The sequence below is a fragment of the Hylobates moloch genome, unplaced genomic scaffold (assembly GCF_009828535.3).
Source record: "Hylobates moloch isolate HMO894 unplaced genomic scaffold, HMol_V3 SCAFFOLD_8, whole genome shotgun sequence".
NCBI lineage: Eukaryota > Metazoa > Chordata > Mammalia > Primates > Hylobatidae > Hylobates > Hylobates moloch.
Window position 1 is genome coordinate 13,996,652 of NW_026652283.1, and position 21,480 is coordinate 14,018,131.

At 39.2% G+C, this 21,480-nt stretch overlaps 1 protein-coding gene across 3 annotated transcripts in view; it reads right to left on the reverse strand.

Annotated features, from left to right (window-relative positions):
- RERG (RAS like estrogen regulated growth inhibitor) overlaps nucleotides 1-19,007 on the reverse strand; it is a 125,928-nt gene extending 106,921 nt beyond the window's left edge. The window contains exons 1-2 of one of the 3 annotated variants that reach the window (XM_032159715.2): nucleotides 6,201-6,423; nucleotides 2,441-2,615 (exon numbers count right to left, since the gene is read on the reverse strand). In XM_032159715.2, coding sequence (XP_032015606.1) covers nucleotides 2,441-2,501 — 61 coding nt within the window. In that variant the 5' untranslated portion in view covers nucleotides 2,502-2,615; nucleotides 6,201-6,423. Of the gene's footprint in view, nucleotides 1-2,440; nucleotides 2,616-6,200; nucleotides 6,424-18,883 lie in introns of those variants that run through there. The other 2 variants (XM_058443002.1, XM_032159716.2) reach the window with 2 other exon arrangements.
- Nucleotides 19,008-21,480: the final 2,473 nt, after the last annotated feature.

Below are 21,480 nucleotides of genomic sequence, written 5' to 3' on the forward strand. Positions count from 1 at the left end.
AATGTTCACATAGGAAAACACTGTCTGTTTATAGATGACAGACAAAAAGGCAATTGTTAAAGGTATGTAGTCTGTCATTGTCATTTTCACCTAAATGAAAATAAACACAAATGGTGGAATGTATTCAAGGCAAATCGAGAAAACAGTCCAAAGAAGATTTGAATGTTAGAGTTGGAAAGAAACTTAGTGAGCAATTTCAACCTGTGCATTTTACATAAAATAAAATTAAGGTCAGCAAAATTTGATCTCTCTGTGCAGGTGTTATCTTCAGCTCTGGGTGTGAGTAACACTTCTAGGGGCAGTATATGGAGTAAGGACGCAAGAGGATGATATATAGAACCCTGGAAGCTTCAACTTTGAGAAGTACGCAGACGAAGAGCAAACCCATGAAAACAGCTAGTTAGGAGCAATGGAGAGACAGCAACAAAGCCAAAGAGTGTGATGTCACGGCAGCCTGGGAAGGAAGGAATTTCAAGAAAGAATAAGCAGCTGTGTGATGATAGAAAGAAGTCTAAGAAGATCAGAACTGGAAAATGATCATTAGATGTGTTGGTCATTGTTTGGTAGTGACCTTAGCAAAAGCAGTTTCAGTAGCATGGTTATAACGGAAGATGGCTATGTTTTAAGCAATAAATGGGAGAGTAAAAAAAAAGATAAGACTGTAAGGGAAGAACCCATATTCAATAAGCTTGAAGAAAAGAAAAAGATGAAGCAGTGGACAAAGACATGCGTAAGGAAAAATGGTCAGGTGAGAATGAGAGGAATAATTGAAACAATGTGGGGAAAGGCGATGAAAACAGGCATCCCAGCTCAGGCTGATGTGTGAGCCTTGAGAGGAGGAGACACCCAGCTTGCTCCGAGATCATGAAGATGGGAAACGGATGGACGCACGCACAGCTACGTGGTTCTCTGAGCTGAGTTTTCATTTTTATGTTTGACTTCTTAAATCGCATGTAGGTTATTTTAACAAATGACACAAGGTTTTTAAAAATCTCCTTCCCTTATTGCCTTTGAAAGTCTGGAATGAAGGAATAAATGGTCAGCCTCAAGCCTGGACCCTGCACTCACAAGGAGTTAGACAAGCTCTTGCTGGCTGCGCACATCTTCTCCCACACTCCCTTCCCGCCATCCTCCACTCACAGGAATCATTTCCTCATTCTCCAGATCCTTCCACCAGCTACAGAAATTAGGTTCTCACGCCATTAGGAAACACTGAGGAGATTAACAGGGAGGAGTTTAACTATCTTCAATCTTGTAAAGGCTGGCAGTTTCTTAGCCTTGCCAACTATCTATTTTCCTTGTGTGGTTTCTGCCAGAGGCAAGAGCAAACCAAACAGAAGAAAAGGGTGGTAGCAGGGAAGAGTACTCTTGAGAAAATTAAAAGAAAAACGAGAGACAAAGACTTAGAAGAGGGAAGATTACTGCTGAAATTAAACCAGACAGCAGGTTAGAAAAGAAAGGTTGGTCACAGAATTAAAAAGCGATTATGTGTATTCGTCTAAGATTTTGTGGATTATCTAGTGTATTGGATTATACGGTTTATTTCCAAACAGGTTTCCCTCTACAAACACGCACCTATCAGATATCTGTTTGAGTCCTTTCCTGAGAACCAAAAGCTCTGTGTACAGTTAATTATGGTTCCTTCCTCCAATAAGAGACTAAGGCAAGAGGTTACCCTGAAAGGTCATGCTGCCCTAATATTTCAGCAACGTTGACTTTGGAATTCTTTAATTATAAGATCGAAGATATATTTTTCAAATTAGATATTAGGTACAATTTTCACTTCCACCATTTCACCCTTAATCTTAAAGGTCTGCTAGCGATTTCTCAGATAGGGAACAAAGTCTCTGAATTACTGATGTTAGCCAGAACTTGCTAATTCAAATTCACAGCAGAGGCATTCGCAATAGCTATCTTGCTTGAGAGCATGCACTCCTAAAATTTCAGGAATCCTCTCAGGATTTTCGAGTGTTGGGTAATAATGCAATTCTGTTTCTGATAAAGCTAGATTCACTTAAGCATTTTTAAAGCAACTAACACATGCTTGACACTGGACTGTTTGCTGAGAATATCAAAATGAATGAGATGTCAAATCAGTCCCTCAAAATCTCATATATAGAGAAAAGAACAAATATATATTTTTTAATTTCCATGATCTGATTTCTTTGGAGGTTGTTAAAAATCAGAATGCCAAGACCTCTGATACATCCATTATCTTGTGTGTTATCAGCAAAGCTACTTCAACATAAATAAGCAAAAGGATATGTAACAGTCGATTATGCAAAATAAAAGTTCTAGATGTAGAGATTTTATCTAAAAGAGTAAAGAAATGAAAATAGGAGGAATACCAACTACTCACCTGCCCAATTCCAAGAAACAGTAATAAAGAAACACACTCACCCACACACACACACTATAACAACCACAACGAAAGTCTTACCTGACTTGCCCACGCCTGCTCTCCCAAATATTGCCAGTTTGACCTCCGCACTTTTAGCCATGATGGGTGTTGGTAGACAATTTACTGTTGTTAAAACTAAAGCACTGAGCAAATCTTCTTGGTTCCAGTCTTTGGATTCACCATATCATTGTAAATCTTGGAAGAGTCCACAATCCTTAAACAAAAGAAATTTGGGAATTCATAAGTGACTGGAAAATGAAGTAATATTTATTAAGCATCTACTATATGCCAGCCACCATTCACTTTATCAACATTTTCTAGTTTGATCTTTACCACTATCCTGTGAGAAGTCTATGGTAACTTGCTGTAAATGATTTAACTAATAAATGGTAGATTCAAGGCTTGGATTTGGATCTGGTTGGTACTAAAACATGCATTATCACACACAATAGCATTTCTAAAGTACTTCCTCAAGAAATTTTTTATGAAGGTATTGATTCTTGGTAGTAACTGAAAGTAAAAGTGAATACACACATTTACCATCTATCTGTAAACATTCAGTGTACAAACACATGCAATGGTGCAATGGAGACCATCACTTTTAGGCCTCTTCATATCTCTTTGGGTTGAATAATATACATTCATATTAGTCAACTCCAATGCAACACAATTCAATTTTGCATCTCAAAGTTAATTTTTTTCTCATTTCACACTTGATCACATGATGAAGTCATGTAACAGATACAGATACACATGTTCTAGGAATCAATATATAATATGTAGATTACATACATTTTGCTGGGCACAATGCCCTGGTACACAAATGATAAATGCCATGCTCCAAGTTATTATTCCTTTTCTATGATGACTTCAAGTAAATTAGTTTATAGTGCTGTCTTAAAACTTGGGAAATAACATTATGTACAAAGTAAGCACATCTTATTTAGTTTGGTGCTTTAGGAATGACATCTAGGTTCTTAGGATCATGGAAACGTAAATTTGGAAAGAGCTTTGGTGGTGGTAGGGGCTGGAGTGCGAGTCATCTGAAGAAATCTTCTAGCCATTCTTCTAGCAAGAATCTTTCCTTAGGACATAACAATAATTCCATATTCCATGCCTGACTTACCACTTCCAGGTATGAAAGGTGGGCTCATTACTTCTGAAAGCTGCTTCATTTCTCCAGTTAGGAGGAACTATCTTTCTAATATTGAGGTCTAAACTGTCTCCCTGTGGCTTCTACTCATCTGTCCTGGTTTTTCTCTATGAAATAACTCAAAACAAGTCAACTTTTTCTTTCACGCAGAACCGTTCAAGGATCCTAGCATCTAGCAGGACCCTTTGTTCCATCCTAGGCTTCTTTTTTCTAGGAACATGAGGCCCAGCCTGTCCACTTGTTCTTCCCGGAATGTACACTCTCATTTATGTTTTTTTGACCTTCACTCCCTTTTTCATCATGTGCGTTGCCTCCTCAACATCTTAATCACTCTAAAAACGTGGTGTCCACTGCATTCCACTTTGAGATATGACCTGACAAACTGACCCGGTGTAAATTCCCTGAGATTTTCACTATCGTTAATCTGCACACCATGGTTGTACTGTAGCACAGCCAATCACATTAAGCCTCACATCTTTTACACGGACTGCAGACACCCTCATTCTGAACTTTTGCAATCAATGGCTTAAACCTAAATACAACACTGCACTTTTACCCGTGTTAAACTTAATCACATCAGTCTTCATAATTCATTCCGTTTTCAAGTCTGTAAAGATGTTTTAAACACAAATATGTTATCTAAATGTGTTAAATGTTCCTGCCAGACTTCTTTCGTCGATAAATTTTTACAAAGAGCTTCTTAAGAGAGAGAAATTAAAAAGTGAAAATCCTTCTGAAAAAGTATTTCTACAAAGACATTAACATGTAATTGTTTTCTTCCTTAAGTATTTAAGCTGTCATCCTGTACCCAATAAGGTTTTGTATTTGCTGATTTTCAACGTGCCAGAGCTTCCTCTGAAGGAAGGAAAAATCAACATTAACATTAGCTATTGTTTACTTCATCCTCAATAATGAAAAAGTGTCTAAGTAATCATTAATAACAAAAACCAGAAGCTTAAACATCTGCAATTTGTCCAGTCCCATATTTTTGGCTAAAGATAAAAAGATTTCCTTATTTGTCGCTTTAGATGCATTCATTAAGAAAAGGCCCCTATGTTTTTAAGGTTCAGTGCTTCATCACAGAAACATAATATATGGAGATATATTAACTATTTAAATTATAAATGAGAAGAGGTTCTGGCAAGTATTTCTTTGAAACATTGAACATGCAAGTGTCTGGAGCTGGTATAGACAATAATTTTCTGTTTCATGCAAAACTGTTCACATCCATGGATATAAAATGCAAGTAATTATCTGTCTGATTAATGTTTCATGAAAGTAGCCATCAAATGTGATTTTTAAAAAATGGCAAGTCACATTTTTTAGTAACTCCCAAATGGCCTCAGAGGCATAGGAATTTCACATAAGAAAGAAATTGTGTGGGCTATTTTTTCCATTTATAACCTAATAAAGATACAGCTGGTTATTGTCAACCTAATGTTATGTTTAGAAAAATCACTTAAAGGAAGACACAAAACTGACAGGAGTTCTTCAACATTTTATTTCTCACCTGAAAATGTGAAAAGTTACATTTGACAAGATAGAAAACAAAAATAAATATGTAAATTGTTGTAATAAGTAGACTGTTGCCAAGTTTCTGATGTTCAAAATAATTCATAATCTGACAGTTTCCATACATGGATCTAAGAAAATCCATTTGTCCTAATGTTCTGCTGAAATATTCTGAGTACGGCTGAAATTTGCCATTCACTTTTTATGTGGATGGTGCTTTATTAGGACAAAAACATCTCAGCTGCTATCACTCTAAAGGTAAAATCATACCTATTTAGTTTGAAGGTGTAGGGTTTTTTTTTTCTAAACATAAATTAAAGGAAAAAGGAAAAACGCTAGGTAAAATCCTGTATTATTAGTGATGCATTCATTGATTTATTCCACACTTATGCTGTGCACATACAAATAAAAGTAGTTCCCTTCGAAGAGCTGTTAGACCTATGATATTTAGATCACTGTAACCTTATTTACTTACTTACTAAAAGAAAGTTTTCATTCCTAATAAATCATTGTCAAGGCTATATTTATCAAGGTTCATGCTCTCTACTTCCTCTTGGGGGTGGGGCAAGCAAGCATCTTTATAAGGTAATCATGCTTAGAACTTCTGTTTTCAGGCGCTCATCAAAATCAAGTGTAGCTATTTAGGAAAGCAAAGACCCTAATCTAGGCCTGGAAATGAGCTTCTCTTCTTTTTTGGCCTCCCCTTCTCTGGTTCTGAAATCAAGTTTTCCTGGTCTCATTCCTAGGAATTCTTCCTCTTCTTATCACTACGCAGTACCCACAGCAAACCAGGGTAATTGTATAAGCCCCTTGGCTATTTAATGTTGCTCTGAAATCAACAGGTATCTTGCAAGAATAAACAAACCCATTGTGGACCGCAAGTCACTTGCTTTCAGGCTAGGGAGAAAATGCAGCCGTAAGTCAAAAGGGCATTTTCCCTCTCAGCTAGGAGAGCCCTGTCAAGCTAGGCTGCTGGTGTTCACATCTCCCTCGCAGCGAACCCCAAAGCCGCCCTGGGAGGAGGACCCGGTGACCAAGAGCACCGACTCAAGAGGCCGAGCGTGCTCAGGGCTCGGAATGGGTCTGCAGGAAGTCGTCCCGAAAGAGCCACCTGGACACGTGCGTGACACTCACCTGTTCACACTCTCCAGGCCAGGAGAGCCACGGTCCTCTGCAAGTTCGGAATGGGTCCCCCAAGATCGCGAAGCCCTCCCACACTGCGCAGCCCAGGCTCCAGGTTGCGTTTGCGAGTTGCTGGGCTGCGATCGTGGGTGGGACTCGCCGCCGAAGCAAGTGCCAGTGGCCTGGCGGGGGTCTCCTCACTCGCGCTCGCTCCGACTAGCGGCGGAGGGACTGCGGCAGGACGCGAGCTGAGCCCGGCCAAGGCCGCTGCGCTCTGCTGCAGTGCGGCGCTTCGGCGCCCCCTACTGGGGTCAGGGGCAGGCTCCTCCCGCCGCGCTGCCTCCCAGGCTTGTGAGCTTGGGTCTTTAACGTGCTGCACCCAAGACGGAATTCCCTTCTTCACTGGTTATTTCCAAGCCTCCAGGCTCTCACCGAAGGGCAGCTTTCCTCGGTTAAAACCTTGCCTAAGAAAGCATCACTACGTGGTGTTTTCTATTCCTTACTTCAAATGATCTTCACAATATCTCTTTGAAGTATCTTTAATTATCTCCATGATACCCAAGAGGAAACTGAAGGAGAAGGTAATGCACGGGTAGTAAATGGCTGGAATGAAATCCAGACTGGATTGGAAACTGAGAGATGCTAGGAAAAACAAACACGGAATTCAATTGAAATTCTATTCATATATTTGAGAAAGTTCCAAAAGCTTCTCGTCCTCCTTACAAGATCAGCATTTATAGGATTTGCATTGGAGTCATACTCCATTATGCTCAGACCCTAACAAAGACAATTAATATGCGAGCTGTGCTGGACCTGCTTTCATATCCCTCATCTGATTTGATTTTTATACCCTCTCTTCATGTAAGAACTAGTATTATAATTACTAGCCTTTCACAGATGAGAAGGTGAGCTTCAGAGAGGCTAAATGATCTCCCAAAAACTGAAACATCTGAGCAAAGAAGCAGGAGACACTTATGTTATTGTTTTTCCCTTATAAATCTGGGTATTCTTACCAAGATACCAAGCGGCTTCCAGAAAACCAGTGTTATATAGAACAGATAGGGGCCTAGGGCAAACTGAACGATCTGCAGAATGTCATCAATGGGAAGGGAGGTAACCTTGGAGGCAATTTCCAGAGTCCAGACTGACCTGGAAGGTCACTGCAGCCACGAGTGAATGGCTGAATGGAACAGCTAGATCTATGGCAAAATAGCTGAGGAGTTGCCCTGCTGGTTCTTTGAGAAAGCTCAAACATTGTATGGTTTATGAGTTTCCTGATCACTAATGTATCCCTCCCTCCACACCACACACATCTGGATTAGATGCCACCCTCTGTATCTCACAGGACCCTGTGATCTTATCATTGTGTTTGTGTTGTGCTCATTTCTGCCCCTCAGTCCTCTCCATTAAACTGTGAGCTCCCAGAAGCCAGGAATGTACCATGTGTGACTCTGTATTCCCAGCATCATCCATACGGTGTGTATACCTACAGCTTGGCATATAGTAGGTAGTTAAAGAATACCTACTGAACTGAATGAATTAAGATAAAGAAGAAGTTGTGATAGGATATGTTTGAGCTTTTTTACATACTGGATTTAAGATAGACCATCCAGTAAGAAATTGAATGTATGGGGCTGACATTTAAGAAAGAGGCCTGGAAAAGAGAGAGACTTTGGTGTCTTAGCATGCAGAAGATCTTTGAAGTCTGGGATGGGATAATAATTACCTAGACTGATTATACAGAATCTTACAGAATTCCAATTACATGGAATCGTGTGGCATTAAGGTGTTCAGGTTTCACATGTTACCTTGTTTCCCGCATTAAATCTTATACTCAGGGCAAGATTTAATAAAAAAAAATCTGTGACCCTATATCTATAAATATACTATTTACAGAGACTTGAGTTGGAATTTCCACTTTGCCACTGTTATTTAATAAGAGTTATTGACCAGCCTGGCCAACATGGTAGAAACAGCGTCTCTACTAAAAATACAAAAAATTAGCCAGGCGTGGTGGCACGCACCTGTAATCCCAACATTTTGGGAGGCTGAGGTGGGCAGATCACCTGAGGTCAGAAGTTCGAGACCAGCCTGGCCAACGTGGTGAAACCCCATCTCTACTAAAAATATAAAAATTAGCCAGGCGTGGTGGAAGGAGCCTGTAATCCCAGCTACTCTGGAGGCTGAGGCAGGAGGATCACTAGAACCCCAGAGGCGGTGGTTGTAGGAAGCCAAGATTGCGCCATTGCACTCCAGCCTAGGGGACAAAGACAGACTCTGTCTCGAGAAAAAATAATAAGTTTTTGAAGAGGGCCCAAGCCAGGTTCCATTTGTAGTAGTTCTTTTGGAACTTGCCTATGGAACCTGATTCTCTCCATTTTCCTGCTTAGCCCATATATGACAGCATTCCTCCCTCAACTAGGGAGGCATTTGCATACACATCTGCATTTCTTGATGTGCTGCTCTAAGATAGATGAAGTAGCTATCTTGGAGCCTGACACCCACTGTGTTACATCTTCCGTATGTATCCTATATTCTGTGGGCTGCTTCGTTTGTCTCTAAAGCAGCAAAAAGAGGCATGCTCTCTTGCGCTGCCTGCCTCATGGATCAGTAAGAAGGGCAGAGGACACTTTGTACTTATGGTTCCATGATATATGTTTGCTGTGCAAGAATTCTCCTGGGGAAAGGGGAAGTCCTTGCCACACTCCAGTCTCTTAGCCTGGCCTTAGGCTTCAGCTAAAACCTCTAACACAAAACAAGTAGATGAAGTGTTGATATAACCACAAAGCATGTTAGAAACTGGAATTGTGTGTGTGTATGTGTGTGTAGCTGTTAATCATGTTTGTTATGAATAATTCAAACAGTAGAAAAAATACAAAGATGTAGAAAATCATCCCCAGAATCACACTATCCAGAAATAATAACCATTGTTAACATACGGGGACCATCATCATTCCAGATATTGTAGAAAACAGACATCCCGATGGACAGGTATGTAAAATGGCACAGATATGCTAAGTGTCATCATCATGTAGATGCTATTTTTAATTTAAAAGTACACTTAATGAAGCAGAAGATAACAACATTAAAGTGAACATTAAAGACTGGCTGAACTTTAGATATTAGTCACTCACTTCATGAGATAGTCACCCTAAAGATTCCTTCACAGTTTGAATTATTACATAAAACCAGATCTGAATTCATTATGCTTAAACATATATTTGTTTTAGTCAATATCAACTGATTGTTTGCTATTTAAAAGAAGAAAATAGCTCTTTTATTACGTCTCTTTTCTTCTTCCCTCCTTCTATATTTTTACACAGGTTTTGTTTGTTCGTTGTCAAGATTTATAACATTCACATTCCACTTATAACTCTCATTCCCAAAGGGGTTTAAACTTAGTTCTATATTTAAATAGAATAAATTTCTTTAATTGATTCTTTTATCATGTTTTTTCTATTATTGATTATTTTGATTCATCGCTTGATATCTTCATTAAGCAGTGTCTTCAAGAAGGTCTTGCAGGTGCTGTATTGTATAATTGAGAATACCTGTTTCTTCCTTTTCTTGTTGTTTTTAAATTTGTTATTAGCCTACTTTTGCTTACAATGACCTTCTCCTCCTTTTTTTTCCTGTGTAGTGTGTTTTTATACTTATTATTGATTTCTTTTTAAGATCAGGGCTCACATTTGCTATGATACAAATTCAGTTAATTGTGCTTGACTTCATTCCTACCTTTTCTGAGGCCTGTTAGTTTTTTCTATAAAGCAATGGTTTGAAGGTGAGCATTGCATTCTGTCTACCATCCCGAGATGAGAAGATGAGGGCTTCTGAGTCTCCGTGCAGCCTCTGAGAGAGGTTACATGCTCTGCTACTGTTCTCAGGTTTTACTAAAGACTCTGTCTCAGGATTTAGTGCAGGCCATCAGGGTCACACACTGTTTCAGAAAGATTCCCTTAAGCCTGAGATTGCATTCTTCATTCACTCTCGGAGCCCTCTACTCTCCCTCCCAAGCTATTTCCACTACGACTACTCACTCTGCCCTCTCCTCCCATGAGAAAAGGATAAGTGTAGTTGCTCAGTTCGTTTCACTCCAAATTTGCAGACATTCTTAATTGGTGAGAAATAATACTTAGGATTTGATCACTCATCAGTACTGCTTCTGGAAAGCCAGGACTTTCTATATCATGATCTTTTATTTTCTTTATTTCATTTTGAAGTTACATGGCAAGAAATTATACTCCTTTCCTTATTTTGTTGCTACTAATGATTATCTTTTGACTTTGGGATGGGTATTTTATTGCTGTTACCATTTATTTAGTTAAATATTAGGCAAAGGCAAGACTGATTTTAGCTGAGATTGAACTTTCCTGTTTACTGGGAACAACTATAAAGGCTAACCAAAATATACAAAATAGCTGTTTGGAAGCATTGGCAAACAACCAAGGCAGAGCTGCACATCTGACAGAGGGGATGTACTGGAGTTTAGCCTCACAGGCACACGAATTTTCTTGTTGGGGGCATTTTAAGGGCCCATATCCATGAAAGTGAAGCCCAAACATCAGTGAGAGATTAGGGTTCAGGGCTACTAAGGCAACTGGGTTCAGAAGGCTATCAGAAAGGGCAGCAGCCACGGAGACAGAAGTTCAGATATTTGCATGGAAATGTCCCTAGGATCTTGGCTAATTTCAGGGCTGCACATTGCGTGGTGAGTCTCTGAGACATCTGGTAAAAGAACAGCTGCCTAAAGTCTGAAAGATCCTGAATCCCAAGATGTGAATTACAGAGTTCTCTGAGTGCTGAGAAGACATCCGAATTTCAGCCCAGTCAGAGTTCAGAAATCTTTGTGAAGTAGGAGTAAGGACCATTAATGCCTTAGGCAGAAGGGCTGTAACCTAGGACTAAGCGTGGATCTGAAAGACATCCCCCCACAACAGAGACTAAAATGAGACCTTTACAGGAGCAATCTAATCCACCAGCAAATTAACAGCCTGCCAAAACAAAATACAACACCCTTGAAAAAGTTAACAGGATCCAGAGCCTGTATAACCATCATCTACAATGTCAAACTTACTGAATTAGTCTGCTCAGGCTGCCATAACAAAGTACCCCAGAATGGGTAACTTAAACAACAGAAATATATTTCTTACATTTATGGAGGTTAAGAAGGCCAAGAAAGTTTCATTCTGAAGCCTCTTCTTTTGGCCAGCAGGCGGCCCTCTTTATGTGCTCGCAGGACTTCCTCTGTATGAGTGTGTGGAGAGACAAAGGGAGTTTTCCAGTGTTTCTCTTTATAAGGACATTGGTCTCATGGGATCTGATACCATCCTTATGACCTCATTTAACCTTAATTCTTTTTGGAAAGGTTCTATCTCCAAATAAAATCACACTGAGAGTATGGTTTCAACATATGCATTTTGAGGGCACCAAACATTTAGTTCATAACACAGACAATAAATATTTCCAGAAGGCAAGAAGCATAACAAATTTACCAATACTCAAGAGATAAAAATAGATGATAGATGATCTATATATTGAAGTAATTAGACGAAGACTTCCAAATTTCTAGGATTATTATGCTAAAACCAATAGAGGAAATAACAGACAAAGACATAAAAATATAAAGTATTTACCATATTTTTATCCATTTGGGGGTATTTCACAGAGAAATAGAAAGTATGAAAAGGATCAAATAAAAACTTTAGAACTATAAATACATACTTAAAATTAAGAACGCATTTGAGGGGTTTAACAGTAGATTGAAAGATTGGAAGATGGAATTGGTAAATTCAAAGACCTGTCATTAGAAAATGTCCAAAATGGACCACAGAGGAAAAATAAACAATGGAAAGATCAAAACAGAGAATGAAAAATGTAGAACATGATCAAAAGTCGTAACACACATGTAATTGGAGTTCTAGAAAGAGAAGAACGAAAGGATGAGATAAAAGCAATAGTTGAAGAAATAATAGCTGAAAATTTTGCAAATCTAATGAAAGATAGTAATCCCTCAATTCAAGATGTTTCATGAACCCCAAGCAAGGTAAAAATAAAGCTACACCTACATACATTTCAGTCAACTTACTGATCATCAAAATACAGAGAAAATACTAAAAACACCTAGAGAAAAAAAAACAAAAAAGACACACCGTTTTTAAGGAAAAAATACAGTAAAAATGGATTATAGCCTCTCAATAGAAATTATGGAAAACCTAGGATGATGAAAAGGCATCTTCAAAGTGCTGAGCTAGAATTCTATATTTGTTGAAATAAGTCATTCTCAGACAAAATTTGAGATAGTTTATTAATTGTCAGCAGAACAATGAAAAAAATGATTTCAGACGGAAGCAAAACCAAAAAATTCTAGTAGTAGCAGCAACTCCTAATAGGGTAAATAAATGGGTAAAAATAAATGAATACGAACCAATGAAAACCACAAGTATAAAAATGTCTTTACGGGGTACAGTGGCTCATGCCTGTAATCCCAGCACTCTGGGATGCCGAGGCGGGCAGATCACCTGAGGTTGGGAGTTCGAGACCAGCCTGACCGACGTGGAGAAAACGTGTCTCTACTAAAAATACAAAACTAGCCGGGCATGGTGACACATGCCTGTAATCCCAGCCACTTGGGAGGCTGAGGCAGGAGAATTGCTTGAACCCGGGAGGCAGAGGTTGCAGTGAGCCGAGATTGCGCCACTGCATTCCAGCTTGGGCAACAAGAGTGAAACTCTGCCTCAAAAAAAAAAAAAAAAAAAAAAAAAAAGTCTTGTGGGTTTATAATTTCTGGAAGTAAAATATATGATAATAGGAAACAAAGTAAGAGGTATAAGTTAAGTTATGCTATTATAAATTTCTTACATATTGAGGGATTTGGCAAAATTACTGACTTAGACCAATAATGTAAGAATGCACTTGCAATTTCTAGGAAAACACTAAAGGAATCCCAAAGTGTAACCAAAAAAGCTAATAGAGAAGATAAAATAAAATATAAATATTCCATTAATACAAAAGAAGGCAAGAAAGCAGAAATAAAGGAACAAATAGATGGAAAAATTTGTCAACAAATAAGAAGATAATAGACTTACATCTAACTATCTCAATAATTACATTAAATGTACATGTACTGAACACTCCAATTAAAAGACAGAATATTTCAGATTGGGTTAAAACTGATGCAACTGTATGCTTTTTACAAAAATCACTTCTTAAATAAAAAGGCACAGATAGACTGAAAGTAAAAAAGAAAAAAAAAGGAAAAAGATATTCCATGCAAACAGTAGCCAAAGGAAAAGGGCAATTCTGCAACTGACCTTCCTTCCATGTCATTCCATACATGAAAGTTAGCCCAAAGCCTGTGTTCTGAATCACAATGCTTCACTACTTTTATAACGCAGTGAAGTTCATCTCCCCTTGTAATATTTCCTTGCCTTGGCCAAGGTTGATTGCCTCCATTCTTCTTTCCCATTCTCAGTTCATTTGGTGTTGTTCTGAGCATGACAACAGGAATACTAGAAATGAGCACGTTTAGAGAAAAGTAAGCTGTAGTCAATATTCTGTGTCTCTTTTGCAGATTCTCACTCTGAATCCTCCCGCTCATCTGGCCATACCCTATGGTGGGCAAGATTGCTGGAAAGACAGCCCACTTTGTTTAGGAAAGGGAGAAGACAGTGAGTGCCCATATCTGAGCAGATCTTTGAACCATACTCTCTGAACCAAATTTAGTTCTCATTAGTCCATCTCTGTTTAAACTATTTTTCCAGACTATTGGAGATTAGATTCTCCTAAAAGAATTGGATTTCTTATTGAATTCTTATTGCTATCACTTTTACCGACTTTTAAGTGGGCAGTAGAACACTTCTAAGATTAGTTGCCTATGTCTCCATGTTAGTACTGTGCAATAGAGAGAGAGAAAGAGAGACTATCTGCTAACAGTAAATGCAGTTTAGTTATCACTAGTTATGTAAGTATTGTAGTTATGTAAGTCAGAATCTTGATGAAATTAATAAATTCAAACAGAATAATATATTCCACTGGAGGTTAATGCTGCTCGGATGATATCGGATGATCTTTACCTAATAAACTGGCAAGGAATTAGAAACACATTTGCAAAGTTCTGACAATTTGTGGGACCTGGAATAACATAATAAAAGCAAAATTTAGCTTACCACAGGGTCAATGTGAAAAGCTACATTTCCTTATATAAGAAAGTCCACATGGTTTTGTACTTCCTAACTTTGCCTTAATGTTACATAAAAACAATTCCAAACTGGAACATTTTTTGAACCTCACAAATTCCAACTTATCATCTATGGTTACAAAAGGTTAAGAAGCCACATGAGCTAGGATAATTTTCCCTCCGTTCTGTCTCTTACATAGGGTTGAAAGTAGAAACTCTTCTTAAATGAAATCATCATTTAATGAATCTAGTTGATACAGAAATCCTAATGTTTAATAACAGCCAACTGATGCCAGTAAGCAGCTAACTCAGGGAAAACTGTAGAAGGTGAAAAACATTACAGTTTTCCTTATTTACATAGTGGCTGGCATGGAGATAGAGTTTGATTCATTTTCAGTATTGTTGAATAAAATAAATACAATAAAATATGTATGATCTGTGGATGATTGGGCATGAAACAAATACATAGTAATTTCTGGTTTAATATTTCATCTGGCTAGCTATCCCCAGCTAAGTCTTTCCAAAATGCTGCCAATATACATCAAATAAGACATTGATAAAGATGAAAACGCATGCCAAAATCTAAAGCCAACACTCAAATAAAACAAACCACTTCAACAGTTTAGGATATATTCTTCCTCCTTTGTCTATGTACTCATTTACACACACACACACACACACACACACACACACCCGTAACCATGCATTTTAAAAAATTCTTACATATTGAATCATAATGTACAAATTGTTTTTTTCTCATTCACTGTGCTTTAGAGATCTTTTCATTTCACTACATACAGATGTACCTCACTGATTTCAACAGTGTTGTCATGGTACTCAAGAACCATTTATGCAATTTTTTAACCATCTAAAAGTACATTTTTATATTAGAAATATTATTCATCATTTTAATGAGGTAAATCCATATATACTGACATAAAATATCTCCAACAGAAAACAAGGGGCAATACATAAAATCTGATGCCATTCCTGTAAAAAAAGAAGTCTACATAATTTCTATGTAGAGACACACGTGACTTCGCAGTAAAAGTATGAAGGATAGAAAGCTGACAGATGAAAGTCCCTTTGGAGAAGTGTCTGGGGTTGGTGTGGGTAGATAAGGGGGTGTCAGGCTTATCTGTAATGGTTTAGTCTGTTTTATTTAGCTTATCTTATAATGAAGATATACGTATTATATTAGCTGGCAAAATAAAAATTATATTTTAAGTAATAAAAAGTACATAAACTGGAAAATGAATACATGTATTCTAGAGATAGTTGGAAAAGCTTGTCAAGGGAAACTGGTCCATCGGCAGCAAGATCATCAGTGCAAAAATGTAAAATGGTTGGATTTTACAGTTACATCTCTTAAATGAACACTGTCAAGATGATACCTCATATGCTTTTCTCTGGTGGCGGTGAATATTATTTTAGCCAGCTTGTTCATGAAGGATGATGACAGAAAGGCATGGAAGTCAATTAAAAGATGCTGTCATTTATGTCAAACTCTGGAACTGAGCATGAGAGTCATGCTACTGTCAATCATGCTGGTCCTTTGCATATTAGTGTCCCAGCAGGGCTGGCTGCACAGGGGCTCACTTTTATAAAAGCTGGATTCCAGTGCAGTCACCTTTCAGTTTCCTTGCTATCAGTGCCTTTTTCTCCATTACACATATCGTTTGCCCTTATGTCTTTCCCTTTCCCTTTAGCTGGATGATAACATTGAAGGACAGAGTTACTGGAGCTTATTGAAACACAAAAACCAAAATTTACAATTTACTTTTTAAATATATCCATGGCTCAGAATTTCAGAGGTGAGCAAAATAAACAAACAAATATAAAGCTATATCTAGGCGTTTCCCAAAAACACTGGAGGAAAGCAATTTCCTTTCTATGTTAGTAGTTTAAAGATCTGTAATTAAAGTGAACTTTTAACTAAAATAAGAACTGAGGATTCTTCAATACTAATACAAAAAAAGTGAATGTTACAGCTGAGAATGAAATAATAACCTAGGACTAATAGAAGAACATCAGTAAAATCTGGTTTGTGTATGAAAACAGATCTGGAAATCAATAAGCAGAGAGATGGTTGTCTTAGCTGCTGCCTCTAGAGCTCTTACTAATCCTTCAACAGAATTGAATAGCAAAGGACAATGATGTCAAAAGACTACTCTGCAACACATGCAAACGTACATAATTATTCCTGAGTCCACAACATAATGCAGCCATTCTCAGATTCTATATTTTTGTTTTTATCATAATGTCTTAAGTTAATGAACCTCCTCAGAAGATGTAGCCTTGATAGACCCCATCTAGCCATTTTGTTAAGATTCTGCAAATCAAGTAAGCAGACCTCTTATCAAAACTATATTTTAAAATTTTAAGAACATTTAAAATGTATGTGTTGTGCATCACATAAACTGATGAATGCACAGCAGAAGAGGACCTCGAGTCTTTCAAGTGTGTTGATCCTGGCTGGTGGAGGAAAAGAAGAATGCATGTCTGAAAAGAAGCTCTCACATGTATCTACTCTTATAGCACACTACAAAGAGTTATAGAAATATTTGCCTAATATTAGCTGACCTGCCACCCCAACCAGAGAACATTGGGAGGGACTGGGTTATCCAGGCTCAAGAGGACAAGCCAAGTTGAAAACATGCAGATATGAAAGCCCAGGGAGCTGTCAAATGGCAGAAGGGCAGAAAGGGAGGCAGGTTTATCAATTTCAAAATCTTAGACCAGGAGACAAGTAGAAGCAAAAACTGATAGGAGCTAAATGAATAATCTATTTGACAATTATCTGTACTTTCTGTGTAGCATACCCATGTCATACATCTCCATTTTCCCTTCTTCCTTCACTTTATACCTCCATCAAATAAACCTGTCTGATGGCTTATTCTCTTAGATTCTGGCTGGGTGACAGATGCAGTCTGATACATTAATTCCTGCCAGATATTAACTGGGTCAATAACATCATGGATAAGATCAGGAACAGCATAGGTTGGAATCCAGACTCTGCCTCTATTAAATTGTGTATCTGTGATATAGGTTCTTTTTTTTTAAGGTGAAGTGAGTTTATTGGTGTGTACCCTAATCTAATATGACTGCAGGTCTTATAAGGAGAGGTGGGTAGGACACGAAAAAGCTCAAGAGTAGACCCTCTGAATACAGAGACAGAAGACAGCCATCTCCAAGCTAAGAAGAGAGGGCTCAGAGAAACCACCCCAGACTGACAGCTTGATATTGGACTTCTATCCTACAAAATTGTGAAAAACTAAACTTCTGTGGTTAAGCTCTTCAGTCTGTGTACCATATTATGGCAGCCCTGGGAAACTATTCCAGCCTATTAGGACACACATAGGATGCTCCCTGCAGAATGGCTACATGGAAATGGAATCTTATCATGACAGGATCCAACAGCATTGAGAGGCTGACCTGCTATGGGAAATGGCTTCCCTTGAGGAATAGTATGATGCCATGTGAGGGCACCTCCCGATGGGGCTCCTCCCTGATGGGGTTAGAGGGATGAATTCTGTGGGATGACCCTTTACAGACAAATGCATGGAGTAGCTTCACCTCCTTTTTTGTGTAACCCCCCTACTTTTGTGTAAAAACCTCCCCAGTAAATGTTGGATTGTGAGTCTTGGAGGACGTCTAGCAGGGCCATGGAGCTGTGTGCTGTATGAGATATCTAGGGTGGGGAGTTAAAACAAAACTGTGGCAACATGCAGAGATACTCATGGTGTTTTCTCTGATCTTCCTGCAAGGTGGTGAAAGGGATTTTGCATGTAATCAAGTTGCCACTGGGGAATAATGTCAGGCAGATTCCTCTGGGAGGAGACAGTGGGTTACTCAATTGGGAAAGGCCTAGGACACAGCCCAAGGGGTTCCCATATTCATTTATATGTTCTGGGTCCACCCTGGTCTTCTCTGGTTGCTGTCTGTGGGGACCACTCGATGCCTACTCTCACCCTAGAGCACCACTGGTCATGGTTGGTGGCATGGTACACCTGCCCTTCTTTGAAGGAGATCTCCATGGTGAAGGAGATCTCCATGGTGAATCCATCCAACAGCTCCTCCTTGATATGCTGCATGGAACTCTGAAAAGAGAGTGTCCAAAAGCCAGGCCAAGAGGCGTAAATGGCCAGCTTTGCTGTTTCCCCAGGCGGTCACCCAGATTAGAACTTTCCTCCCAAGATCAGGCACATAGGAGCATCTGCAGAGCATCTCCAGTCAGAGAGGAAGCTAGATGACAGATTGAAGTCTCAGGATGAACATGTGAAAAGAAAAGCCTTGTCCACAACACTCCCTTTCCCATCCTGCCAGCCATGACCAGAGTATGAATCTGACAGACCCACCTCACTCCCAATCCCTGACAACCTGCTCCTGTCCAGGGAGGGCCCCTCATCTCTTGCTTCCCTAAAACACATGGTGATAGGGAAGGGTATGGGACAGCCCTGACTGGATCACAGCTGAGGCCTGGCCTGGAAGGGCCTGCCACTGGGCTGCCCTGTGTTACCTGTGGGTGCCTTCTGCCAAATGGCCAGAGGCGCTGATGGTGAGGGTTCAGCCAATGTCCACAGTCTCTGGAAAGATTCTCACTTTGACCTTTGTTGAGACAAGGACATAGACAAACTAAGATACAGCAGGAGAACATCTTGCCGTCTTGAACATCCCCACCAATGGCTGGATATGCGGCTATCCCTAGAATGTGGGTGCCTAGTTACCAGAATTCTAAGTTCTGTTGAGGTCTGTCCCCAAGGAAGTTAGGTCACTGCTTCAAGGTTCCATCACCTAGGCTCCTTCCTTTCATAAGACCTACTCAAAGGCCCCACTGGGCTTCTGACCACTCCCCCTCCCCCTATCAACTTCCTATTTTTTCCATAAGTTATTAAGGTACAGGTGGTATTTGGTTACATGAGTAAGTTCTTTAGTTGTGATTTGTGAGATTTTGGTGCACCTGTCACCTGAGCAGTATACACTGCACCCTATTTGTGGTCTTTTATCCCTTGTCCCCCTCCCACCCTTCCCTCCAAGTCCCCAAAGTCCATTGTATCATTTGAGTCCTAATAGCTTAGCTTCCACATATCAGCGAGGACATACTGTGTTTAGTTTTCCTTTCCTGAGTTACTTCACTTAGAATAATAGTCTCCAATTTCACCCAGATCACTGCAAATGCTGTTAATTCATTCCTTTTTATGGCTAATATTCCATGGTATATATATACCACAGTTGCTTTATCCACTCAATTGATGAGCATTTGAGTTGGTTCCAAGATTTTTCAGTTGCGAATTGTGCTGTTATAAATATGAGTGTGCAAGTATCTTTTTTGTATAATGACTTATTTTCCTATGAGTAGATAGCCAGTAGTGGGATTGCTGGATCAAACGATAGCTCTACTTTTAGTTCGCTAAGGAATCTCCACACTGTCTTCCGTAGTGGCTGTACTAGTTTACATTCCCAGCAGCAGGGTAGACGTGGTCCCTGATCACTGCATTCATGCCAACATCTGCTGTTTTTTTAATTTTTTGATTATGGCCATTCTTGCAGGAATAAGGTGGCATTACATTGTGGTTTTGATTTGCATTTTCCTGATCATTAGTGATGTTGAGCATTTTTTCTTATGTTGGTTGGCCATTTGTATATCTTCTTTTGAGAACTGTCTATTCATATCCTTAGCCCACTTTTTGATGGGATTGTTTTTTATTTTTTTCTTACTGATGTGTTTGAGCTCCCTTATGTTGGAGTCAAGGACTCTGGTGCTTCTGGCTCCTGTCCAGAGCACTGCCTACCTTGCCATCTCCAGCTGTCACATAACTGTGCTCCTGGATCTCCAGCTTTCAACTAACACATTTGATGTTTCAGCTTTCATCATCCTCCATTACCTTAAAGCATTCCACTAGGAATGACCTTTAGTCTTAAGAGACCAGGGTGTTCCTCTCCACAAAGTATTTACTGTATATATATATATATTTTTTTTTTTTTTTTTGGTGGAGTCTTGCTCTGTTACCAGGCTGGAGTGCAGTGGCAGGATCTTGGCTCACTGCAATCTCCGCCTCCCCGGTTCAAGCGATTCTCCTGCCTCAGCCTCTGGAATAGCTGGAACTATAGGCACATGCCACCATGCCCGGCTAATTTTTGTATTTTCAGTAGAGATGGGGTTTCATCAGTTTGTTGGCCAGATTGGTCTAAAACTCCTGGCCCCAAGTGATCTGCCTGCCTTGGGCTCTCAAAGTGCTGGGATTACAGGCATGAGCCACTGCACCCGGCGCCACTGTGGTTTTGAGGGAGGTTTTCCATTGCCCCTTCCATTGCTACAGTGAGGGAGGCTTCCTACTGATGTAAAACTCTCTAGCAAACTTGGTAGGATAAGAAGACTCTGAGATTTGGGTACTCCCTGGAAGACATTGCCTATTATGTATCTAAACCTCCACTTTATAGTGAAGTGACCCTCACTTTATAGGTACTTAACAAATGATGGAAGTTCCCTCGGTACCCTATGTGATTGGAAACCCATCACTGGCTGCTTTACAGGATTTTGTTTTTAATATTTGGTGACAACATACTTATGTTACTTTTGGTTCAAGGAATAGTTCATTTAGGGGTTTAATAGTAAGAATTTGTTAACAACAAGAGCAGAATTTTTACCCCTGCATTAGATTAATTTCATAAATTTTCAAGTTATTTGTTTCTACATTTTAATATAAAACAGCAGGTTTAAAATCTGAAACACAGGTTAAAATGAGGCTAAAATAATTGCCAGTTTCTTTTAACCACAGAGGAAACTGGGCAAGGAAAATCTTAGGATGGAGGAACTGATAAACACTAAATTAGGAGTACTTGATTTGATATATGTAACCTAACCGGGAAGCAGACATGCATTTTTCTCATTTTAAAGATAAAGAATGGAAATATGTGATTTTCCTCTGTGTCCAGCAAGTCAGGGGCAATGAGCCAGGCAATGAGCTCCTGTAAAGTCTCTGAGACACATTACTTCTCATATAATGCAATAGACATGAGTGCAAGTGATTAATATTCTAGATTGTAATAATCTGTCAGTCTCCTATTGCCAATAAAAATGAAAACAACAATCTCTAACATTGAGATAGCATTTTT